This window comes from Gallus gallus, chromosome 4 (genome assembly GCF_016699485.2).
Source record: "Gallus gallus isolate bGalGal1 chromosome 4, bGalGal1.mat.broiler.GRCg7b, whole genome shotgun sequence".
NCBI lineage: Eukaryota > Metazoa > Chordata > Aves > Galliformes > Phasianidae > Gallus > Gallus gallus.
Window position 1 is genome coordinate 64351238 of NC_052535.1, and position 24211 is coordinate 64375448.

The window sequence follows — 24211 nt, forward strand, 5'->3', positions numbered from 1 at the left end:
AATAAAAAAGAAAGACAGGAGGTCCAAAGCAAAGGTAGCACTAACACAGGCAGAGGTAACACACCATACTAGTCTACTTTGAAAGAACAACCTTGTCACACTCATTACTTAACCATTTCTAACACCTTGAGTATAATCACACTGACAATAAAATGTTATTAAACTGATATGAAGGATATCAGGCCATCCCACGTGTTTTTTTTTTAGCAACAGAGAGAGAGAGATGCCCATATGTTGCTGTTAAACTTGACACAGTTGCAAAGGTAGGGAGCGCATCAGGGACAACCTGCTTACATGCCTGCTGTAAACCAACGGGAAAGAGATTAAACCAAAAGGCTCTTCAAGAAAACTGAGAATTAAAAAAAAAGTGAGAGTTCCTAAACCTTTCAGTTTAATAACCTATTTGCAACTCCACTGAATCCATTTACAGCTTCGGCAAACTTACAAATTTACAAAGGAAAAAAAAAAACCACCGCCAAATAACTTTGTTATACCAATCTAACCAACATAACCTTCTAGATGTAATAGAGAACAATATAAACAAATAGCAAAAGCAAGGAAGGCAGATCCTTCCGGAGAGAGATGAGCAAAAAGACAAACAAACAAAAAAAAATTTAACCCTCATATACTTAAGAAAAACCATATACTCTCTTCTTCTCCCCCTAAAAAATGTGCCAGTAGTTTAATAGCACACAAAACAGTGCCATTCACGTATCATGGAATGTATTCAATTTGTTAATTTGTGTTTTGTCCCCTAGGATATGATCATCTCTTTTTTTAATAATCATCATCATATTTTCTCACCAAGTAGAAATGCTATAAAAGGTAAAAATAACTCTGATTATATTATGTAGGGTGCTCTGAAAGTAATGCCTCCTATTTATTTCCATGGAAAATACAACTGGTACAAAGAGAACGATAACGCTATTTGATAGAGCAAATTGTCAGCTACAAAATACCATTTTACAACACAGTCACCACCAAAGCTATCTATTTTCACCAGCCACAAACAAGATCCTGCATGGACACTTCTAAAAATCAGCACCAGTGAAAGGTGACCCACTGTCACCACCACCACTGCTAAAATGCACCACCCACCACCTCACTGTGCTCACATCCACTGTCTGGTCTCCATAAACGTTTGGCAAGTACCAATGAATGTCAGTGGGTACCATTTTTTCCACATGCAGGAATTCAGTGACACATCTTTACTTCACATGCACTTCTATGTCAGACACCATGTTGTCAGATTGCCCCTCTGCTGCCATCTGCCACACAGCAACAAAATGTAACTGAGTATTGGTGGGCAGAGGCAACCTCTCCTGTCATATCACCAACATCCACCTCTGATGTCACAGATCAAGATAATAAAATAGGAGGCATTACTTGCGGAGCAGCCTTTGCATAAGGTATTTGTGACATTTATAACAAGATTTTTTACAGGTAGCCTAAAAATAATAGGAAAATAGCCTCCCACAACTTCTCTGTTTTTTGTATATAGAATATATCTGTGCTCATGAAATAAATCATCCAAGCTTTTGGGAAGAACATGCACAGAGCTCACCGTTTCAGTCCACCTGGTGCTCAAGCACAGAAAAACTGGAAAGCTATTTTTTTAATCCAAGATTACTATTTGAACAACATGCTTCATTTGAAGCAAATCGGTGTGCAATCAAGCAAAGAGTTGTTTGATATTCCATAGCATTTTTAGCCATCAAAGAGGGGAAGCATTTAACTGATGCTATATACTATTCTAGATTTTTTTTTTTAAATAGAAACCTCAACTTGATTGCCTTTGGCTGCCAAGGGTAATATGCCTTCTTTTAGAAACCTTCTATTAGAGAAACCATAAAAGTATATTTTTAAACTCTCTTCCAAAAGGGTTTCTGTACTGAATCATCATGACTCAGCCTGTACACAGAGCTGTGGTGGAACTGCGTGGCCTTGGAAAACACGACAGAAAGCTACCTTCCTTGGCCATCCAAGAACCACACCACGAACTATAGGTTTCAGAAATATCCCCTAAATGGAGACAAAAATCCCAGCAGGTCTGGCTTGCAAAATGAGGGTTCTGACATGAAGCTCAGAGGAAGCTGTTTTTTTAAATTTAACCATTCAGGTGAGATTGAACTAAAAGCTCCAGCATTATAACCAACAAAGATAATACAAAGCCTATGTACTCACAGCCTTTTGCCTGTGACCAAAATTGAGGGGAATATGCAAAATTTGACAAATCAGCCCATGCTCACCACTCCTTCATTTGCATGGTTGAGTATGTGAAACAGCAGCAAGTGCAGAAGGCAAGGACAGTGACTTCTGAATTTACAGTTCAAAATTTACCTTTAAGCTGAGACACCTGCTGAAGATGTACAGTTACACTGTGCTCCAAAGAGGATCCTTTCTCACAGATTCTTCTAGCAATACCATGGTTCAGACACTTACAGCTTCGTCTCACAGCTATTCATTGTGCCCATGGCACTGACATTCCCTTCACGCAGAATTTTTGTTGCTGTACAAGTAATATCAAACACCTCGTGTGTATCCCTACCCCTTTGTTCACCACAACTAATTAGTAGGCAATGGCTGCAATTCAGGCACCAAAAGAGTCCGGTGATTTGTTTGCCAGTTGTGCTTGACCTTACTAATGCATCTGTTAATATCTAAGTGGGGAAAAGCCAACCTGCAACTTTTGAACTGAAGAGGGTTCAGTAGCAGGTCAAATCCCAAAGCTTCAGCTGTCCAGGAGCAGGAACTGCCAACTACAGGAACTTCCCAATAATGTGAACCCCCAAAATGGAAAAGAAGAAAGACTGTTGAGGTCAGTGCCAGTGGACTGTCTGGCTCACAGTTGTGGGGACAGCGCTTCCTCGTTCTGCTGAGGAAATCCTTGGTGGTCAGATCTCACCTCCTGCCTGCGAGCTCATCTAAAAAATCTCCTGTTGGTGATGCACAATACACCAAGGTTTGGCTGTGTTTATGGCCAGTGTGATCAGACTTAGTAAAACATCACCGAAAGCCTCCTTTGGGACATCAGATTACGTGAAAGAACTTGGGAACTTTGTGACCTGCAATGATAAGAACATCAAGATGGAAAGTCCAACCAGCTCAGTACCCTATCTCTGACAAGTGGCCACACTGGCTGGTTAGGACCATGCTGAACATCTACTGCATCTCTCTGATATTCTCCCATACACCCACTGCTTTCAGTTTAGGCTCCGCCTCATTACAAGGTGAAGAAGAACGAAAACAACATTGCTTGCTTTCATTTTATAGAGCTGAGGCCAAACCTGTATTTTGAAAGCTTTTGTTTTTTAACTTCTTACCAAAACAAACATACTAAAAATTGTCAGAATACGAAACATTTGCATGAAACCCTGTAGTGAATTAACCTGGGACCTCTCTCCTCTGTATCCCCTCAAAATATGCTTCAGTTACACAGGATATTTCAGCCCTGCATGACTGAGAAATTCTGAAAGCCCCACATCCAATACCAACTAAAAATGACTTTTCCTCTTAAATGTCTTTCTAGGTTAAAGTACATCAGAAAAAAGCATATTCAGACTTTGTAGTATCTTTGTTTCTTTTACAGGTGGGTTTAAAAAGCATTTAAGGCGATCTCCAGACTATTTGAATTTTCTGAAAGGTCTCTTATTTTACTCATTTGGATTCTTTCAAGTCTCTCCAGCTGTGAGCCTGACAGATTATATCACAAAGGTTCTTTTTCCACCCCTTTTTTCACTCTCCTTGCGTTCTACTTTTAGAAAGACTGAATTTATTTCAAGTCAAAACTCAGTAGGAATAATTGATTCTCCCTTATTTCTACTACCATCCTTACAGCTAAAGATTTTCTCAGAAGCCTTTACACAGTAGAATCCTCCCAGTTCACGTCTACAGACTCTCCTCCACTAAAGGGCACATGGGCACCAGGAACAGCTTTGGATAGATTCAAGGTGTGTCAGAGAAATGGGTTACAGTTGTAGCTCAGATCTAGGAAAACATCAGCATCAACTAGTAAGTATTTCTGCAGGTAATACTGACGATGACACTTCAAAGGCTGTTTGTGCTGAAAATAATTGAATCATAATCTGACTCACTTCTAGAAGCCTGACAGAATTAAATGAATTATGAATGTGCTACTCCAAAGCACACAGCTCTTAGAGCAAATCCTTACAGACGTTATCTCTGGAGATGTGCTGTTACCCAACTATTCTGTTCCAGTTTCACTTTCAGTACACAAATTTTCAAAATTATTATTATTTTTTACAGTTGGAGTAAAGGTAAATTTAAATTTCACGAATTCTCAGGGCTTTCTTTGCTCTACTTTCATCTCAGCATAGATCCCTGAATACACAGATCCCCGAATACTAAGAACAAGAGCAAACAGGAATATTGTTCTTCGGATCCCCATCAGTCATCCATGACTGCGCACTGTGTCTGTATAGCATGGGATCTTTTATCAGCTCTAGCTACTTCATGTTATGAGTGGGTGAGGTATTACCCTTTCTTCCCTTATCCTCCTTCCCACGTGTTCCTGTCACTTCTTTTATGCCTGCTTAGTGGTTCACGTGAAACAACTGAGGGAACTTATTTAGATAAATAACTAACTTGGAAAAAATAAAACCCACATCTTCCTGGTCTGGCTGAGAGAAAACTGGCATAAGCACCTGTGGCAGCTGCAGGAGAGGGCTGGAACACACATCCAGAAAGCTGCAGGAAAGAGTCTGACAACTGCAGTCTGGACTTTGATCCAGTTATACTGCTGTGAGACTGCACCTGTAAGTAAACCATGGTTGGTACAGGGGTGACGCTACACAGAATGCAAGGCTAAGCTACCTAACTTCCTCCTGAGCTACTTTTCCTCTCAAAGACAAACACGATGTCCTCAAAAAGAGAAAGTTTTGCCAGCAGGTTAACACTCAGCTCTTGCATAACCCCGCACTGATGAATTACTGTTGTACAGAAATCTCACACCACCAATTGCCTCTTCAGAGTCTCATAACTGTTCCTCCCACTCTGATATTAAAGAGTTAGAAATAGAAAATGGAAAATAAAGGAAAAGAAGGCGTTGTTCTGTTCTTTCATGTTCAGACTCAAAAAAACAACCACATGAAAAACAGTCTCATGACTTCCACTGCTCTAAGTTTATAATAGAAACCAATTCCATAAATCCAATCAGGAATAGCCAACTTTTGAAGATTTGGCTGTTTTTTAACACTGGAAAATTCACTAAGTATGCAGTGCAAGAACAAACATGTTTTGGCCATGCATTGACCCTTTCTATAATCCCTTCAAAAACATCTGAGAGTCACCTGCCAGAGTAGTGCTGCAGGGAAATGACAGGTACAGACATTAGCCTTTACTTAATTTGTTTAAAAAAAATAGAAATCTGATTCCAACTCTCTTCCTCTCCCGTGAATGTCCTCAGGGCAGCCAGAGATGAAAAACAGAAAATTGTATTATCTATTCATTCCAGAAATACATTAATACTTTAATAGATTACAGTGGACTGTAATTCTGAGATGCATTTGTAGCTATTTTCTTTCATCTGTTTACACAGTGCTGGAATGTGAGTTTTAGTTCTAAATCCAGACCTCAATCAGCTCCTTGGCTTCCTGGCTTGCCCTGTATTCTCACTGTGGACCTGATCCTAACCCTGACCTACAGACTGATCTCCTTGCTCAGCCTAGGACTGCCTTATCATCCAGATACTGTCTTATCTGTGCACGTGATTGGACTTGGATCTGTCCCTCTATCCTTGCTTTTCTACCCTATCCTTGTACTGTGAGACTGGACTGTGGGTAGCAAGGTCCCTACCCTGTTGTGGGATTGCCTCAGTGTCAAATCTGCCTTCCTTCAAGGAGCAGCCCTACTGTCGCTGCTCCCTGCTGGGAAGATAATGACATAGTACAAGATAATTCTTGACATATGAGTTTTATGCAACTATTCACCAAATCCTCCAAGTGTCAGTACACAATGCAAAGAAAGGCAGCACTCTGGTTTCGAGTAATTCAGCAAGTAACATAACTTGAGGATTGCAGACAACTCACCAGCTATCACAGAAATACAGAGTAGTGGAAAGAGCAGAAGTCTAAATGGTCTGCATATTGCACTTGACCTGGGAATCCACTACATGTACTGTTGAGGACTGAGTCACTGAGAAAGCGTGCTGAAGAGATCTCAAAATCATATACAAGCGATGGTGTACATAATGAAGCAGCTTTATATCTAATGGTTAAAAAGTAATAAAGATAACATGATGGTATTGCACGCAAATTACTACTAAGTGATAAAATTGCAACAGGAGGTGGAAAGTCCTAGCTCCCATACTTGAGAACAAAGCTTCCAAAGCACAAAGAAAGACTTAATGAAGTTGGTGACAGAGAGGAGAAAAACAAGAGCTGAAGTGGCAAGAAAAATGCTAAGCATGATGTTAGACTTAGCATGGTGCCTTATGTTCAGTAAAGACACTTGGAACCATTTCAGAAAGGCTTTCTGCAATCTTCCTACCACTCAGTACAGATCAGAAATAGCCACTCATAAAGCAGTTGTGGATCCTATTCTTGTGCTGCACAGCTGCAACATAAATTAGAGAAAAGGAGGAACAACCTGTTTCACCACCACCTGTAATGAATCCTCTACAAGAATACAGGCAAATAGACTGGTGAGAGAAAAGCTGCTCTTTGCCACAGTCTTCTCTGTCCAGGAACATTGAAGGAGATATTTAATTCAACCACAGTGCTTCTGTAATACAAAGGCTCCAGGAAAAGATGCACACCAAGCACTACTGATCTAAGGCATTCCCAATGAAGGCAGGCATTCACAATGGAAAAAAAATACATTAAATAAAAGTTTTCTTATTCTTCCTATTTTGACAAAGCAGATTTCCAAAAATTGTAACTTATAGGTGGTTGAGTTTCCTCCTCCCCACTCTCAAATTTAGAAACTCAACAGCTGAGCTGCTGGTGAATCATTTCCATGAGATCAAATGCTCTAATAGTCATGCAGAAAAGAAATATATATATAAATACAAACATTAAAAGTTTATGTATTAGGCTTCCAAGTTTGATCTGAAAGTAGAAACAAAACTTTATTTTAAAAAGACTTGAAAATATAATGAGCTTCTTCGAGAAATTTTAGGAAAGACTGCATGCCAACAGGTATTTTGATATGCCTGCTTTATAACAGTCTGTCTAAATAAGATACTGAAAACAGACTTCCTGTATCTTGGGATTAAGCCTTAAATGAAATCTGTAGGGTGGCATGGAGCAGAAATCTAAATCTTCACATCCTGCTCACTGTCATCTACACCAAATCTGGTATGTACAGTTAGTATAGGTCAACACTAAGGGAAGGAGACCTTAATGCTTGTCCTACGCTTTTCACTATCCCTCTCAAAGTAACACGAGAGAGGCTATTCACATGAACTGTATCACCCATGCAACCAGCAAGGAAATGTGAGCAGCAAGGTGAACATGCCATCACAGCAGGGGCTGGATTTGCTCAGAAGGCAATATGAAGTCTAGAAAGAGACTGAGCAGTTACTCCTATCATTATCTTTCGCCTTATTTAATCAATCACCACATATTCTTTTAAGGTAGATGTCAAGTATACTACCTTAGCAATAACAAGAGTCACCTGAGAAATGACAAAAATAGGACTGCATTCATTTTTCAGGTCAGTCTCTATGACAATGGGACTGCATGCTATTGATTAGCAGTTAGTTAACAAAGGCCATATTTGACACAGATGAGCTGGTCCTCATTCATATGAGATGCAAAATGAAAATGAAATATTCAGAAGCTAAAATGAAGATAAAAGAGATGAGTAACGATGAGTAAACAGTATCACTCCCTAGACCTAATATAATATGCTGTTCTTGAAGGAGGAAAAGACCACAATTACCTGCAGAAATTTCCAAGCTAAATGCACTGTTTACAGAATCATTGTTTTCTGAAGTACAGGCTCATCTGGGAACAATGACAGAAAGGGTGGATGAGCACACAACAAACCTCCGCTACCTCTAACTTCTGTAAAAACAAGTACAAGAATACAGGTCCCCTTCTGTCCCTGCCAGAAAGAACAGTGTTTTATTTGGAATACATGTTCTTTCAAAGCTGTGACACTTCAATCCCTGTATGCATAAACTCAGTATAAGCTGCACTCATAGGAACAAAGTTCAAATAGACTAAAAGTAGACGCAGTACACAATACTAAAAAGTACAACTAGGACTAGTTAAAAAGGGACTGAAATTGTGGTTTTCATGCAATCGCTTATTGCCATCATTCCCTCCTCACTTAGAGCGGAAGGAACTGTTTGCTTAGTCCTCCCATCAGTAAGTAACTCAAAAGGACTCTCCCTTATCCTTTACATCCCTGCAATTCACCATTTCTTTCCACTTTCTGTAGGCTTCTTTCTCAAATTTCAGTCCATTAGAGAAACAGCGTTCTAACTACGTTGTTATTTCTGCTTCCTGCCCTCTCTGTTTGAATACTTTTTGCCCATTCAGACACAAAATTCAAAAGTAATGCAAAATTAAAATGTACAGGTCAAATAACTCTTAGGTAAATTATAATCTTCATCATACTATTTTCTCTCCAAAAAATATTATGAAAAAGGCCAGCAGTGGCAAAGTAGGAGACTTTTGTTTCTCTCAGGAGCCTGCTGCTTATGCAGCTTGCAGCTTTGTTCATGTGTGGTCTGATTCGTTTGCTGCTATGTGTCTGCATTCACCACCCCAGGGTGGCTCTCCTGGGAACTTCCAGTCACAAGCAATAAAACTCCTGACACAGCTTGAGAACGTGCTGCGCACCCTGCCCCAGCTCTGTTCCACAAACTGTTTACTCCTTATTTTGCTAATCTATATAGTCTGATTATGAGAACTGTGCAAAATACTTCATCCTATGCCTTAAAATCCACATGAAGTATGTCTTCAAGTGCAGACATTGGGTAAACATTACAAAGATTTTCCTTCAATTCTGCAGGTCTCCAGTTTACACCTCTAGAATTGAGGTCTCCTGGCAAGATATCAGTGATCAAGGGAAGATAACTTTGAAGTTTTAGTGGTATGACTCTCAGAAACCAGCCTTTGTATTTGCAAGGGAATGCTTCTGGCTTCCACAATAATCAAAATTAAACAGTGAATTTATACGGTCTCACAAATTATCTGACCAAGTGCAACAGGGATACAGCTTGAAAAGCAAATAGCTTAGAATGAATGTGTTCTGAGAAATCACACAGCTTATGTATGCAGTCTGCACAAGCAGAAATGAAGCTGAATTCATTGGGTGAGAAGTACCTCCTGCACAGTCTGGCACAGCTCTATGAGAATCATAGAATCATAGAATCGCTAAGGTTGGAAAAGACCTACAGGATCATCCAGTCCAACTATCCGTCCTTCATCAATGGTTCTCGCTAAACCATGTCCCTTTACACAACATCCAAACGCTCTTTAAACACCACCAGGCTCGGTGACTCCACTACCTCTCTGGGCAGCCCATTCCAGTGCCTGACCACCCTTTCAGAGAAGTACTATTTCCTAACGTCCAGCCTGAATCTTCCCTGGCGCAGCTTGAAGCCATTCCCTCTAGTCCTATCACTAGTCACCCGGGAGAAGAGGCTGACCCCCAGCTCACCACAACCTCCCTTCAGGTAGTTATAGAGAGCAATAAGGTCTCCCCTGAGCCTCCTCTTCTCTAGACTGAACAACCCTAGCTCCTTCAGCCGCTCTTCATAAGGTCTGTGCTCCAGACCCCTCACCTCAATGAGGGCAAAGAGCTGGACATTCCAGGGCCAGTCTTAACAGCAGCCCATGCTGACAAACATACAACAAATACTAAGCAAAGTTGTTTACAAGACCATAAATCTCTCACATCTTCATAGGCAGCATAACACAGCACGGAGAAGGAATTACAATCTTTAGGTAGTTTCCTCTTAATGAAGATGAGTTTATGAAGGTGATCTGAGAACAGTTGTATGAGGATTATGGAGAACTGGATGGGGATTTACAAATAAAAAGGTCCCATTTCATGGACAGCGCACTCAATAGACTGATGTTTCCTGAGAGATTCTTCCCTGGAAAACCAATGTTGTCACACTTGCGTCTTAAAGACTTGTCAGGTTTAATGCCACATCCTTTGAAACACTGCATTCAGAGAGTCCAAGTAAAGGAACTTCCACTTTTTTTTTTTTGGTTTTTTTTTTTTCAAAATTGGAACTTGTACTAAACTTTTTAAAAATATGCCATCTTTTCTCATTCTTAGATCTTGAAGCAAATGGATTTATAGTCTACTCCAGATTTAGCCATATAAGTATATTACTAGTTACTTGTATTTGCTTTGGTTGATTTCTATATGAATAATGAAAAGTATGATAATGTGCTTACTGGCAGACAACCTATAAACAGCTGTATGTTAGATTACTTAAACAGCTTTTCCCTGCATTTAACTCAAACATCTGCAATTATACTGATTATTAGAACTGGTTGCAAGATTGTACCCAGAAAGTAGAGGTCAATGGCTCAATGCCTGGATAGAGATTAGTGACATACGACAGTGACAAGTGTCTCTCAGGGGTCTGTACTGGGACTAATCTTCTTCAGTATCTTCAGCAACGACATTGACAGTGGTATCAAATGCACCCTCAGCAAGTTTGCAGATGACACCAAGCTGTGTGGTGTAGTAGACATGTCTGACAGATGGGATGCCAAACACAGAGACCTAGATAGGCTCAAGCAGTGGGCCCAGGAGAATCTCATGAGGTTTAACAAGGCTTGTGCATGAGCTGTGGCAACCTCCACTACCAATACAAGCTGGGGGATGTTAGGATAGAGCACAGTCCTGTCAAAAAGGAGCTGGGGGGTACTGGTGGACAGCAAGCTGGACAACAGCCAGCAATGTGCCCTCACAGCTCAGAAAGCCAGTCATATTGGCTGCATCAAAAGAAGCGTGGCGAGCAGGTTGAGGGAGGTGATCCCGCCCCTCTGCGCTGATGAGATCTCACCTGGAGAACTGCATCCAGATGTGGAGTCCTCAGCACTGGAGAGACATGGACCTGTTGGAGTGCATCCAGAGGAGGGCCATAGAAATGATCAAAGGGATGGAACACTTCCCTACAAAGACAGGCTGAGAGAACTGGGGCTGCTCAGCCTGGAAAAGAGAACTCTCTGGAGAGACCTGATATGCACCTTTCAGTATCTAACAGGGGACTATAAGGAAGAAGGGGATAAACTCTTTAAGCAGTTTTCCAGTGGGATAGGAGAAGGGGAAATGGTTTCAAACTAAAAAGGTTGAGATTTAGACTGGATATAAGAAAAAAGTTTTTTTTTATAATAAGGGTAGTGAAGCACTGGAACAGGTAGCCCAGGGAGGTGGTAGATGCCTCATCCCTGGAGACATTCAAGGTCAGGTTGGACAGGGCTCTGAGCAACCTGATCTAGCTGTAAACGTCCTTGTTTACTGCAGGGAAATTGGACAAGATGACCTTTAAGGGTCCCTTCCAATTCAAACAATTCTGTGACTCTATGATCACTAGCTCGCTCCTGAGGTAAAAGGTACTGTAACTTCTTACAGTCACTTGGCATCCTGCATACAGTAATGCAATGCCACAACAGTCAGCCAAATCTCCCATCTACAATGCAGCTACCTTCAGACTGGATTTACTGAAAAGTTTAGACAGGCCAAAGAGGCATACAAGAGTGCACTGCAGAAACCAACAGGGAAACAAAGAACATACAGAATAAAACAAAACATCTCACTTTATAAATAGTCAGATAAATGTGATATATATCTAAATATCACATTTCACAACTGTGATTCTGCACCACTGAAAATAACGTGCAGGCTGTGTTTCTGATGTGCATTTATTTCTTGAGAAGGGCAATTTGGTGCAGCTTCTTGATGCTCTCAGATCTTTTGTTCCTTTCAGATGCTCACACTCCCCACTGCAGTTTCTCTTTTTCCAAAGAAGCAGGCTTTGATCAGGAGTGAACCACTGAAACAGTGAAACATGTTTCAGGAGTGAAACATGAACCCACTTGGTTTGTGCATCTAGTTTTGTTGTTGCTGCTGTTGGTGGTTTGTTTTTGTGTTTGCCTGTTGTTTTGTTGTTGTTCTTTTTGCCACTTCTCTCCCTAGTTAGAGACTGTTGACTTACTAATTCCATGCGGTTTCTGTGAAGAACTTTATTAATGCCCTCCCTCCCATTATTTCTGTAGCAAATTCTCAAGCTCTCTTTCTAATCCTTCTTGCCACTGCAATAGGATCTGATTAGCAGGTGTCTCTCTCCTCACTCTTCCTATTCTACTCTACATTCAGATAGGAGCAGAATAAAAGCAGTACGTTTAATTACAATGCAAAAGCCATGAAGAGATGGATTCAAAGAGGATATTTCTTTTTTGAACCAGAGATATCACCTTGCAGGAAAAAGTATGCAATAAAGTTTCTGTAGCCGCCAGCTCAAAGTTCCCCTCCCTTGATTTTAAAAGCAAAGGTGCCATTAATATTACTGCTTAGACACACTAAATCATGAAGCTCAATCATGGATTCAAATTCATTTCTGCTTAGCCCTGTGATTTCTCTTATGTATACCTGCACAGCAAGTACCGTGTGCAAGAAGTGAGATCTCAGTTTCTGCAGCAGCACGTATAAAGTTCAAAGAGATGCACCCGCTTCCTAACAACCAGCACACAACCGTCTGCCATTAAGCACTGCCCAAAAGCAGGGGCAAGAAGCTTTGTGTTTGCATAGGCTGCTCCACCGACCCACACACACTTACCTCAGCCCAGTGTTTGGCTCTTCGTCAGAGGAGAAGGTACCATTGCAGACGTTCCCAAAGGAGTGGCTCGGCTTCAGTTTGGCTTCCTCGCAATCTGACACAGGTTCCCTTTTCTTCCGTTTGCCAAATAACTTCTTGAAGGGCTGGAACTTGCCTGCTTTTTTCTTGTCTGCAGATGACAAGACAAACACGGGCAGGGCTGAGGGCAGCAGCACCCAGCACTACTCACCAGCACGCAGGGTTAGTGTCTTCAAAGGAGGAACACGGTCAAAGAGCAAAGCAGCAGCCCGGAGCAGCCTGCACTTACAATGTAAATGCTGGGCTGCAATTCCCTGCTGACGTACAGTATTGACAAAGCAAAAGTAAGAGCATTAAAACATCTGTTTTTGGATTTAGGGATCTGCTCGTAGGTATCAGCTGATTACTGAAATAAAGAAAAGGATAATTTTGCAAGGCCAGAACATAATTTTGGGGCTCATTTTTAGGCTTTGTACCATGCTTATATTTTGATCTCTTCACCAATAGACAAGCACCTTTTTGATTACCCCTGCACTGCAGGTGAAGGATCCTCTGTCTTCAATTGAAAGAATTTGAAAATCACTTGCTGGACTCTCCTTTTGCAGCCTCATAACTAGACAGGCATGCCAATTTGCAAATGAGCAAAGAGAACATGAACAAAGTTCTGTTACTTTGCTAATGAGCTGCTTGATACACATTTTTCTGACCTTTCCTCCCCCCCCCCCAAAGTAACGGAGGATAGTACTTAACCAAGCATCTCTTCCTTGAGATACTTTTTAAAAACTTCACCAAAACAACACAGCCAAAAGACAAAGCAGACATGAAGACAAGAACAAAATATTTAAGAAGTTAACCAGAAGTGATATTTTTTTTTTTTTCCAAAAAAGAATTAAGAAAATAAATATAGCTTCAAATGACTTTTTCATCAACATGTATTAAAGAAAAATCACCAGGAGTTTCTTGTTAAGCACTGCCAACAAGAGGTTAATTTATCTGGGCTAGATTGCACCAAAGAATTTCTAGAACACTGTACTGTCAACAGTTTGAGTTCTTCTCTACCTGTATCTAATTCTGAACTGAATCTACTTAAGCCAGTGGGCTGTTTTAAAACAACTTTGAGTCTCCAGTGAGTGGACTGAGACAACTTTTAGTCTCTTGTCCTAATCCAGTTTGAGAAGCATCGCATTGTACTGGTGTACACACAACAGTTCTGTAAGCTATTTAAATCCCTCTATGTGCTTTTCTCCCAGACTGTGTGCACGCCTTGCTCTTCCCTAAGAGCTGTTGCTCAGCACGAAGTAGCAATTTGGTTTTATAAATACCTACAAGCCTTCTGTAGGAACATTTGACCAGGATCGGGTTTTATGTTCCACTCTGTTATACCTGTGTATGACAAAGCCACACCTAAGTAACACTCACTGCAGCTGCTGGAGGCATGATGATGGAGTGTTTAGTGAGAGAAAACATGCATGAGCACTCTGGGATCTGGCTACCTCCAATGACCAGTGGTTTCCAAAAAGCAGGGTGCCAGATGGCCTGAGCTGAACCCAGGGGAGGGAACAAACTCACACAAAGAGCAGGAAAGCTGTAACAGACTCCTCGCGAATCTGAGCACATCTGTACCTGATCATGGATGAAGCAGGAAACCTAGATTGAAATAACAAATCAAAGATGCAATACATCCTAACAGCACATTTCCATTTAAAAATCTTAAAGATTTTTACACAGGTATCATCCTTCTCATTCAGCAGTTAAGATTCATGGCATTTGTGCAACTTTGTTAAGACAACGCTGCATCCCACTAGCTGTATAAAGACAGAAGGATGAACTGCTGGACTACCAGGTGACACACATTTGTTTCTCCCTGTTTCTGAGATCTGCTTTCTGTGAGCCAACCAACTCACGTCTCCAGCCAGATGAACTGCCTGCTGCTCCATTCTAACTTCAGAGAAATGTGTTGTTACACAGAGCCTGTACCATGCAATCAGGCAAAGATTTTTTGCCTTAGGCCACAGCTGCCCCAAGTCCTTCACCCACTTCAGAGACTGTCTGCAAAAACTCATAAAACAAATGGCAGATTATACAGGAGAGAAGCATCAGCACCAGACATGAGACTGGGTGAAAGAGCTGCTTTAACATGGTTCCCACATTGCCTGCCTCCTCAGCCTTCTTTGAAAGCTCCCATTTCTGCTAGGTAATGTAATCTGCTGCATAAATCAATTTGCAGCATTTTTGAAATGTTCTCAGCATGTTACATATCCACATTATCCTTGTCCCCTCCTGTTCCAGAGGTCTATGGATAAAACTGCACTGCCTCCTCAACTTCGAGCTGTGTTCATTCCAAGTTTTGAACAGGTAAGACAGATCAACCCAGCTTTCATTTCAAAATGAATGAAAGCCAGCATGATTGTATCTCCAGCCAAGGTCTGTTTATTCCCATGTGATTTAGCATGTCTCTTAGCTGATTCCTGCTCCACCCAGCATCATCACAACTGCATTACTTTGAATTCTTTAAATCAGGCTTTCTGAGTCACTGCAAAACCAGCAAGCACACTTCTCTGCACAGGCTGCACACAACCTTCCTGATCCTGACGGTGCAGGCATTAGGAGTAGTCAACTCTAAATGATAAGGCAAAGTCTAGTATGTAAACCTATCGTCAGACTTTAGAGAGGAAAACATGGGTTGGTATCACCTACAGGGTAAAATCCTTCCTATAACAGTAAAACAATTACAAAAATGGGAATGAAAACATTGGCAGTGCAGCAGATAACAGCCTGTGCAAAAGCCATTCAAGTCTGATGCCACAGCTCAAATATGGCTCAGCCTTCTTGTCCACCTACGCTGCAGAAGGAAAAAATGGGATAGATAAGGCAGACAGTTGGGTACCCAGTGCCGTTAACTTGTGTCAAGGACAACTGCTGAAATAGCCAGAAAAGCTTATGTGGGCCATTTCCTTCTCTCCTTAATCATGCAAACAGGAATCCTGCAAATCCAGCCCCAGCAGAACACTGGAAATCAGCAATTAAACCTTTTTCTCTGCCTGACTTTCTTGTTCAAGTCACTGTAAACAGTTACCAGTAAATCAGTTCTGAAACACACACACACACAAAAAACAAACAAACAAACAAACAAAAAACAACTCACGAGGTGTGAAGGTGACAGATAAACAATGCTGGATAATAACTAGGGTAACATGACACATATGGCAGACGCTGCCTTCTCAACTTATTCCAGAAGAGTAGCTGAGCAAATTGATATAATCTTTAACCTGTCATATAACTTGTCAGCTGCATAAAGCCACGTAGCGTCCAGCTGCACTGTAACAAGGGCAGCCAGTGCCCTTCTGCTCCTCATGACAGACGGGAAACCAAGAGGAATGTCTGCTCCTCCCACATCACTTCCAAGCAAATCCAGTAAAGACAAATGCAAGTGAAATGGGGTTTATTGCTTTTATACCAGGCACAGCCTTTAGATTTCAGCTGGCAAAGTGTACCAGTTGCAAATCCCCATCACATAGCTTGTATCTATACTTCAGTGTTATCCAAATGCATGGCAATTCCTATGCTTTTCAAAAACCGGGAAGAGTCTTCAACATAAGGGCTGGTGGAACATAATGTAACTGCAGGAAGAGATTTAAATGATAAGAAAGAGAGCAAGCAGTGTACTTGTCTGAAGAACCAAAAGCAGCACTCCCTGGAGAAGTGTCTCCACTCCCCCAGGAACAGGAAACTAATTCTTTGGAAACAAGGAAGGACAAGAGTAGGCTCTGGTCCCAGCTTAACTATAGTCCCGTGTTTTAAAATATGAGCTCCACTACCTGTTGGCATTCATCAAATTTCACAGGGAAAGCTGGTTTCCGTATGCTTTCTGCCCCCATGATCTTCCCTTAGTCCATTGCACTCTCTTTCATACACAACAAAAACAAACAATAAGAAACCTCAGCAACTGGGGGTGATAGATGGACATGTCCCAAATACACAAACACTAACACCAAAGAGCTTGAGGAAATGTGTAAAAGCTAACAGAGAGGGAAATAAGGATGAACAGAAGAAAAAGGCTGAGATTCGGATTCAGTAGCATAACTTCTCAGCAAGGAATTCAAGTCCAGCTGTGTGAGACATTTAGCATCACAGCATAGCACTCATAAAGCGGACAGTAAGCAATAGTCCCACGCTGACTGAGATATGATAATGTAACCCAAGATGAAATTGATTCCTGAGAAACAGTAAATGCAAACAAGACTGGGAGAGACAAGGCAACAAATTGGTGCAGCCACAATGCTTTCCTAAAACCCTTTGGTACAACTAAGGAAAAACAGCCTGCCAATACTTGTCTGTTTTTCCAAGAGTATCAACTGATCTTACAAGAGATATTATTTCTTGCAAACCTTATCCCACAGAGAAGATGAGGCATTCTTGGATTACCTGAAATAAACAAGTAATACTTCCTAAAGTAACTATAACACAGCAAGAACAAATCTTGCTTTCCAGAAACATCTGCTTTCCCTTGCCACCTGCAGAAGCAAGAACATTTCCATAAACAACAGATCATGCTGTGATTCCCTTCCTCCTGAAGACTGTACCTTCCAAAGAAATCACATGTAGCTGAAACAGATGTTAGGAAACAAGAATCAGCATAACAGATTCTACTGAAGTTCAAACAAACACCATAAAACATACTTTATTTTCCAGACCCAGAAAAGAGCAACTTCAACACTACTCTTTACACATGGAAGTAACAGGAAAAGTAAAACCTGTATAGTCCTTACATTATTTACTTCAAGGTAAAAGAACTTAGTTTCTGCTGCACAAGAATTGCCACAGTTATCATTATCAGCAAGAAGGAGATATTAAAGGAGGACAGTGAAGAGCAGAGCTTGTATTTACATGAGATTACGCAGATGAACTAGAGCCAAGTAGATGCCACTCCTTTCCACTCTGCCTCTTCACACTGGAAGGAGTGTGCCATTTGTGAGCTCCCATGTTCCTCCCTTCCCCACATACAAAGACTTTCCAGCCAGCTGTATCATTTTTGTGCTCATAGTTTTATTAAGAAACCAAGGAGCACTGCTGGAGGTCAGAAAGCCTCACATTCCTCATGCCCCTCTATTCTGACACTGACATCCTGCCACCTTGCCCCATCACAGTCAACTTTGCGCAGCACCTTTAGGGCCAGAAAGATGGAGCTCCCTCCTGATCAAGGCAGACACTTAGGAAGACACTGCAGTGGCTTCTGATTCACCAGCAAAGCATTCATTCATTATGTAACAGTAGGGAAAAAAACTAATTGTACTAGGGCAAGGCTTATAAACCAAAGCAGTTCACGGAAGAACCTGTCGGTATTCTGGGTTTTATCCGAGGTTTCTTGATACGCATTAAACACTTGATGTCAACATAGTAGACATGTTGGCTTACTGTCTCCTTCTCAGTGAAATAATTCTGATGAACGTGGGATTTCCTCAGCAGATTCATTTTTTAAATGTGATGACAACTGCTTGAAACTATTTAAATCTGAACTACTGGCCAGCTGCAAATAGCACCAGCCTCCCAAAGGTGATGTGAGCTGCATAAGGCCAGGCTGCAGTGCCTCTTCTTCCATTTTTTTCCACCAGTGTGAGAAGGATCATTTCTTTCTCACAGAAACCACTGGTTTACAATATGTTGACTTTCATGAAGGAAGCATGAAAGCTGTAGATCAAACCTTGTCAGCGCAAAAAGCACAAATGCCAACAGCATGCTCGTGACAGCTATTACCAAGCAGTGTCCTGAATGCACGAGATCCCAAATGTTGTGCCAGAACAAAGGAGCTTAAAATGAACTCAACTCCTCATCTTGTCATAATAAAATATGCGAAATAAATAAATAATTCTGTTATTTATTAAGGAAGAAAGGAAAGCTTGGAGCACAGACCAAAAGCAGTACCTGACTGGCATATCTGCAGTAGAGTTCTTGCAGTTTGGAGGCAGCTGAAGGATTAAGGTGGTCATGGTTTGCCTTTGGTTTCCAGAATCAAAGTGGAAAAACAGGATATCATTTGAAACACTTACTGACTAGTAACGTTAGAAACATCTGATATGATTTTACAGCTCAGACTTCCTTACAAATATCTAAGAAATAGAAAAAATCCTGAATATTTTTTCTTCTTTGTAAAACTAACATCATTGATTTCATAAAATACTCAGATAGATGCACTTTGTAACCAAATTTATTTGGCCACTGATGTGATTATATTAATAAAAAATACTAGTAAGTAGAAATAGTTTTAAATGTTAGCCAAATAAGGTATCTGTACGTACACTACAAAATGAAATATCAATAAGGTATTCTTCATAAGATCCATACCATCAAGATGATAAAAAAACTGAACAGTCCAGCTACTACTGTGATGTTCACTGAAATCTCCCCTTTCTCTACCCATTCTATTTTATGATAGAAAATTAATTGCTTGTGAAGAGAAAAATTGAAGAGGAACAGCCATAAAGAGAGACACTCAAGCATTTATAAATCTAAGCATTTAAAAAATATCTTAAATTATGTACTTATAAAAAGGTATTTGAGCGAATGAGCAACTCTTTCTCCCTGTACTACAGGGACCAGACATTTCTTTTTAAAATCTGTCTTTGGATTTTTCTTCCTTTAGTCAGAGAGAATAAAGAAAAAAAACGATTTCCTATTTCCATGCTGGTTTGATTCCAGGCCAGAATTTGCCACTGTGACTAACGATGCTTATCACATGCTGTCTCACAGTGGTGAGATCACAAACTATTATCACCACTGAACTGCTGAAATACAGCAAATGAATACAGAAGTTGAAGACAATTTAATTTCGCTGACAAAGGAGACAATATGTTTTCTTCAAAACCACCTGCCCAGACTGGAATTTACTTATCATTTACAATGTCCCAGAATCAAATAAAACAGAAAGTACTCAGATGACCTTCCTGTTCTGGGGAGGACAGTTAAAGGTATTACTGCTAAGGGAAATTAATGCATTGTAGATGCAGGGATATGACATCAGTAAGGAAACTGGATTGACAAATATTCAGATAGATGACTTATAAGCTTCAGAAGGACACTAGCAGTGCTGGTAGTGTCTGTCCTACTCTGAACAGGTATAGTAGTCATCAAAGCCCAGGGTACCAGCCACCTGCAGCAATGTGCTATAGCATCAACCCAGAAAATATCACTTATACAGGGCACCTTCTGGCAGACCAGGTATTCTCCAGCCATTTGAATGTGGCAACAAGAGCATGAAACAGAAGTGCTCTGGGTACAGGAAAAAAAAAAAAAGCAAAAACAAATAAAATGTTATAAAAATAATAACCTCCTGTTATGTAACCAGCTAGCACCTCTGCCTTTTTCATTTTGAAGCTGAGATCCTGTGAGGCATCTCAAAGCAAATCCAGGCCAAACTTCCTGAAATCTTCAGCACAGGATCATCATTTCTGAACGATTTGTCAGATGTGAGCATGGCAGCAATAGCAGTTGTTGCTTTGTATCATGAAATAGACGAGGAAAATTAACATTTACAGCAAAAAGTCCTAACCCAAGAGCATAATCATTCCAGTGCTTTGTGCTGGCTTGTTGTCAGATCCTCATGCCCTATTTCCAACGCATTTTCAGAAAAATCCTGATGCTATACATGCCTGTGCTAATCTTGACACTTGTTTAAACTGCAAAGCAAAAGTCCCAAAGCCATATGAGCAGCAACATTCATCAAGCACAACCAGGAGAAAAAAGCATTTAATTTATAGATACAAAATGACAGCACTGTCAGTAATACGAGGTAACTTTTTGCAATGATCAAGTCAGTTTTATGTTTCTCCCAAATCTTTGCCCCCCACTTCCCCATTTTTTCATGTTATACAGAAGAAAGAAAAATTATTCTTACCAGCTGTGAGGCAGGAACACACTTTAATGCCAATCAATGCAGGACAACTTTTTCCTCAATATTTTTCTTCATAGACTTTGACTAAATCTCAAGGCAAAGTGTTTGTCCCAAATTTATTTAAATAAATCATTCAGAGTGAAGTGGAAAGACAAAAAGCAGAAACCTCAGATGAGGCAAACTCTCCCAAAGACAGTGTCACCTTTTATAGCCTGGGTGGAAACACAACATGTACCTCACAGCAGGATAGGAATCCCAAACAGAAGCTCCAGAGACACCGGTCCTGGGTAACTAATGCAGAGGATTCAGCAGCATCATTTGTACCCTAACAGAATGAGCTCAAATTGAAGAGGGAAGAGTGCAGACTTATTTTTGTTGTTATTTGGTTGGGTTTTTTTGTTTGTTTGTTTTCTCCAATAAACTAAAAACATCTTAGCTTTTAACCATCCACTGTGGTTAAAAGTAAGATGGTTGTAAGCTCCTCAAGGTGCTGAAGGACAAGGGCAGAGCCTCCAAAGACTGATATGGACTTTGTGCTAGAGCTAATGTGTTTTGAGGACATGACCTTGCTGTAAATAGCTGTGTTCCTCTGCCCTGCATTCCTAGACCATGCCATCAGACCAGTAATGTTTGTCTGTACCTGTTCTCCAGGTTATCCTAAGCATACTCTGTGGAGTCATCCTCTTGTTATTCTCCAGTGCCCAGATTAGCTGGGTCATTCCCGCTTTAGGCTATGTTAGAAAATGGGACACATGCTCTACCCTTTAGGCTAGAGAGAACATGTCATTTAGAGAAACAACATTCCAGAATAAGAATTAAATGTAGTTTGCTATGGGATGAAAAACATGAAGAGACTGCACCTTTGGAGTAAGAAAACGAGATTTTTATCTCACTGTTGAATAAGAAACAAGTCAAGAAGCTTCCCAACAACACTGGGCAGAGATCTTTAATTAGTTCATAAAGCATTTTACTGAAATAGAAGTTTATCCATGTACCAAAGAAAAAGGTGCTCATTAATGGCGTGTCATTAAGTATAAGTTGCTTTGTAATTAGTAAAAATTACTACAGGCGTGGCAAGGTTGATTCAGACAAGAATTGCACCTAGGTGAGTGTCGTATTCCTGACTGCAGTGAGTCTGCTCATACTACAGAGAAGAAATTTGAAATTCAGTCATGACCCACGGGGACAGGCAGTCAGACCACGCGTTCCAACCTGTCTGAACAAGCACTAGGAAGAAATCTTATCAAACACAAATACGAATGCCTTTGGTATAAATGACTGCATTAGCCAAAAGGAAAACTAAAAAAGTTTGAAAGCTTCACACAAATAAATTCTTCTCTTTGCACTGAATCGACACTGCACTCCCACTCCTTTACAAAGGAAATTAAGAGCTTCTTTATATTTCAAGCCCACTCTGTTTTTCTCAACAAAATTTAAATGAAAAGGCCATGTGAATTATTAACAGATGTCAATAGAGAGCTAGCCAGGTATTTCAAACACTTCTATGTATTCTTCCTACACAAATTCCCTAATTGTGATTGCAAAATATGTCTTCTTACTTCCTCCATACTTTAAATCGATAATTATAGCTGACCAAATAGCTTTTTAAGGAATAAAAATTATTGTACATTCTTTCCTCTCTCTTTTCTTTTCCTGGTAGAAAACATTTTTCCTTTTCCCCATTCAATACCTTTCCAGTAGTGCAAGCTCATGTGGAGCATCACGCAGTCCAATGGAAACAGATATTACTTACTTCTGAATAGAAACAGACACATAATCACAACACCTGAAAACAGACTAAAGCTTTTGTCATGTTAAGATGTCAACCATTGGCTCAAGTTAAAAACAAATGCTGTTCATTATAAATATTTGGACAACCCCTCTCCCCCATCACCAAAAACCCCCAAAACACAGCCGACAAAGAGGTGAACAGAAGGACACCACATTGATCCAGCACTATCAACTGCTTCAGAGCATGCTTGGTATTTACACATACATACAGATTTAATACTGCTTCAGTCCATTTACATCATTTAACTCAAACTCTGAATATGTCAAATAATCACTGCAAAGCCAATGCAAGAAATAAAAATGAAATAACATAAGTCAATATCAGTGCAACTAGAAGATGATAATATATGACAACTAATACAAACTATTGAAATTACAGCTATAGTAGCAAGCTTTAAAAACAGCAACCTTTTTGATAACTTTGCAAAGGAATCAGGATGATCCTAAATGACCACATATCTTTCTACTGATTTCAAAATTTAAATCCATAAATTCATAACTTTCATAAATTAGGACCATCTTAAAAGTTATGGTAAAGCACAGCATCTGACGTAACATAAAATGGGGGAGTCAAGTTTGCCACTGTAGTGCAGATAGTTCCCAGTGATGCTACAGGGAATTACCTGTAAAAATATAAAACAGGATAACCTCTGAGGTTTGGATTTGACTCCACTGCATACACATGCTGTTCATTATGCCTGCCAAAAAATGGACAAAAGCAGCACATACATTAGCAGCAGCTCCTGCTTAAAAACAATAAGCACAACACATCATCCCCTCAGCCAGCTCCCCAATGAAAGTACTTCAGACTAAGCCACAAAAAAAGAAAACTAACAGTGAGCTTTTGAATGACAGGACACCATGTGCTCCATACTCTACAGAGCCAGTGAAGTACTTACAAGGTTTCTTAAATAAATTGATCATCCCTACAATTTCAGATGAAGTCAGAGAAACTCCAGACTTGATCTTCTCTGAGGAAGAAACAAAAGCCGTGAGATCACCAGAGGGAAGGGTTTGGCATTTTTTGTTTGTTTCTAAGAGAACTGAAGGATAAATTGAACATGAGGGAAAGAGTGTAGAACAGCCCTGAAAATCAAGTAGAGCACATATTTCAGCATTATTTTTACTACATATTTTCCCTACTTTAAAGTCCTTCTCAAATAGTGGAAAATGTTTTTTCATGGAGGTTTAAACTAGCAAGAGCCAAAATGATTTTAGATTCATGGCTAGGACCTCCTGACCAACCTTTCATGCAAAATGCACTTGCTACATTAGTTTATACAACTGTTTTTTGCTCAGTCCTCCCCAGCTACACAGCCAAAAATAGCTTACCTTTTCTACAAGGGCAGAAAGATGGACCCAGAACACTACGCAACTCTTTATGGGTGCTATGAGTAACACCAACGGTTTTTAATAAGTCAGAAATTGCTCTATGTTTTCAGCTTCACAAGAACAATTAAACATCAAAACCTACCATGAAACCCGGAGGCTGCATTTTTTCCATGAAAAATTGTGCTAGACACTAGTATTTTCTCAAGCATCCTGTTAATACTATAACAGTCTATAATATTGTCATGAAGGAAGCAACAGTGACGTAGATCCCTCTTGGAAAGCAATAAAATCTTGAATATAAGACCTGAAAAGACTTGATTACACAGTTCTCAATCAATACAGTCTAAGTCAAGACTACCACAGTACTTGTCTGTATTCTGGATAAAACTTTGTATGTCTCCTTTTGCAGA

General features: G+C 40.2%; 1 protein-coding gene across 8 annotated transcripts in view; it reads right to left on the reverse strand.

Moving 5' to 3' along the window:
* The window catches only part of CRACD (KIAA1210), a 111313-nt gene that overhangs the window by 24410 nt on the left and 62692 nt on the right, over nucleotides 1–24211 (reverse strand). For 6 of the 8 annotated variants that reach the window (XM_040699009.2, XM_040699011.2, XM_040699006.2 and 3 more), the window contains 2 exons: nucleotides 23369–23440; nucleotides 12773–12941 (listed from right to left, as the gene is read on the reverse strand). In XM_040699009.2, the coding sequence (XP_040554943.1) occupies nucleotides 12773–12941; nucleotides 23369–23393 (194 nt within the window). In that variant the 5' untranslated portion in view covers nucleotides 23394–23440. The remainder of the gene's footprint in view (nucleotides 1–12772; nucleotides 12942–23368; nucleotides 23441–24211) is intronic. The other 2 variants (XM_040699012.2, NM_001389400.2) reach the window with 1 other exon arrangement.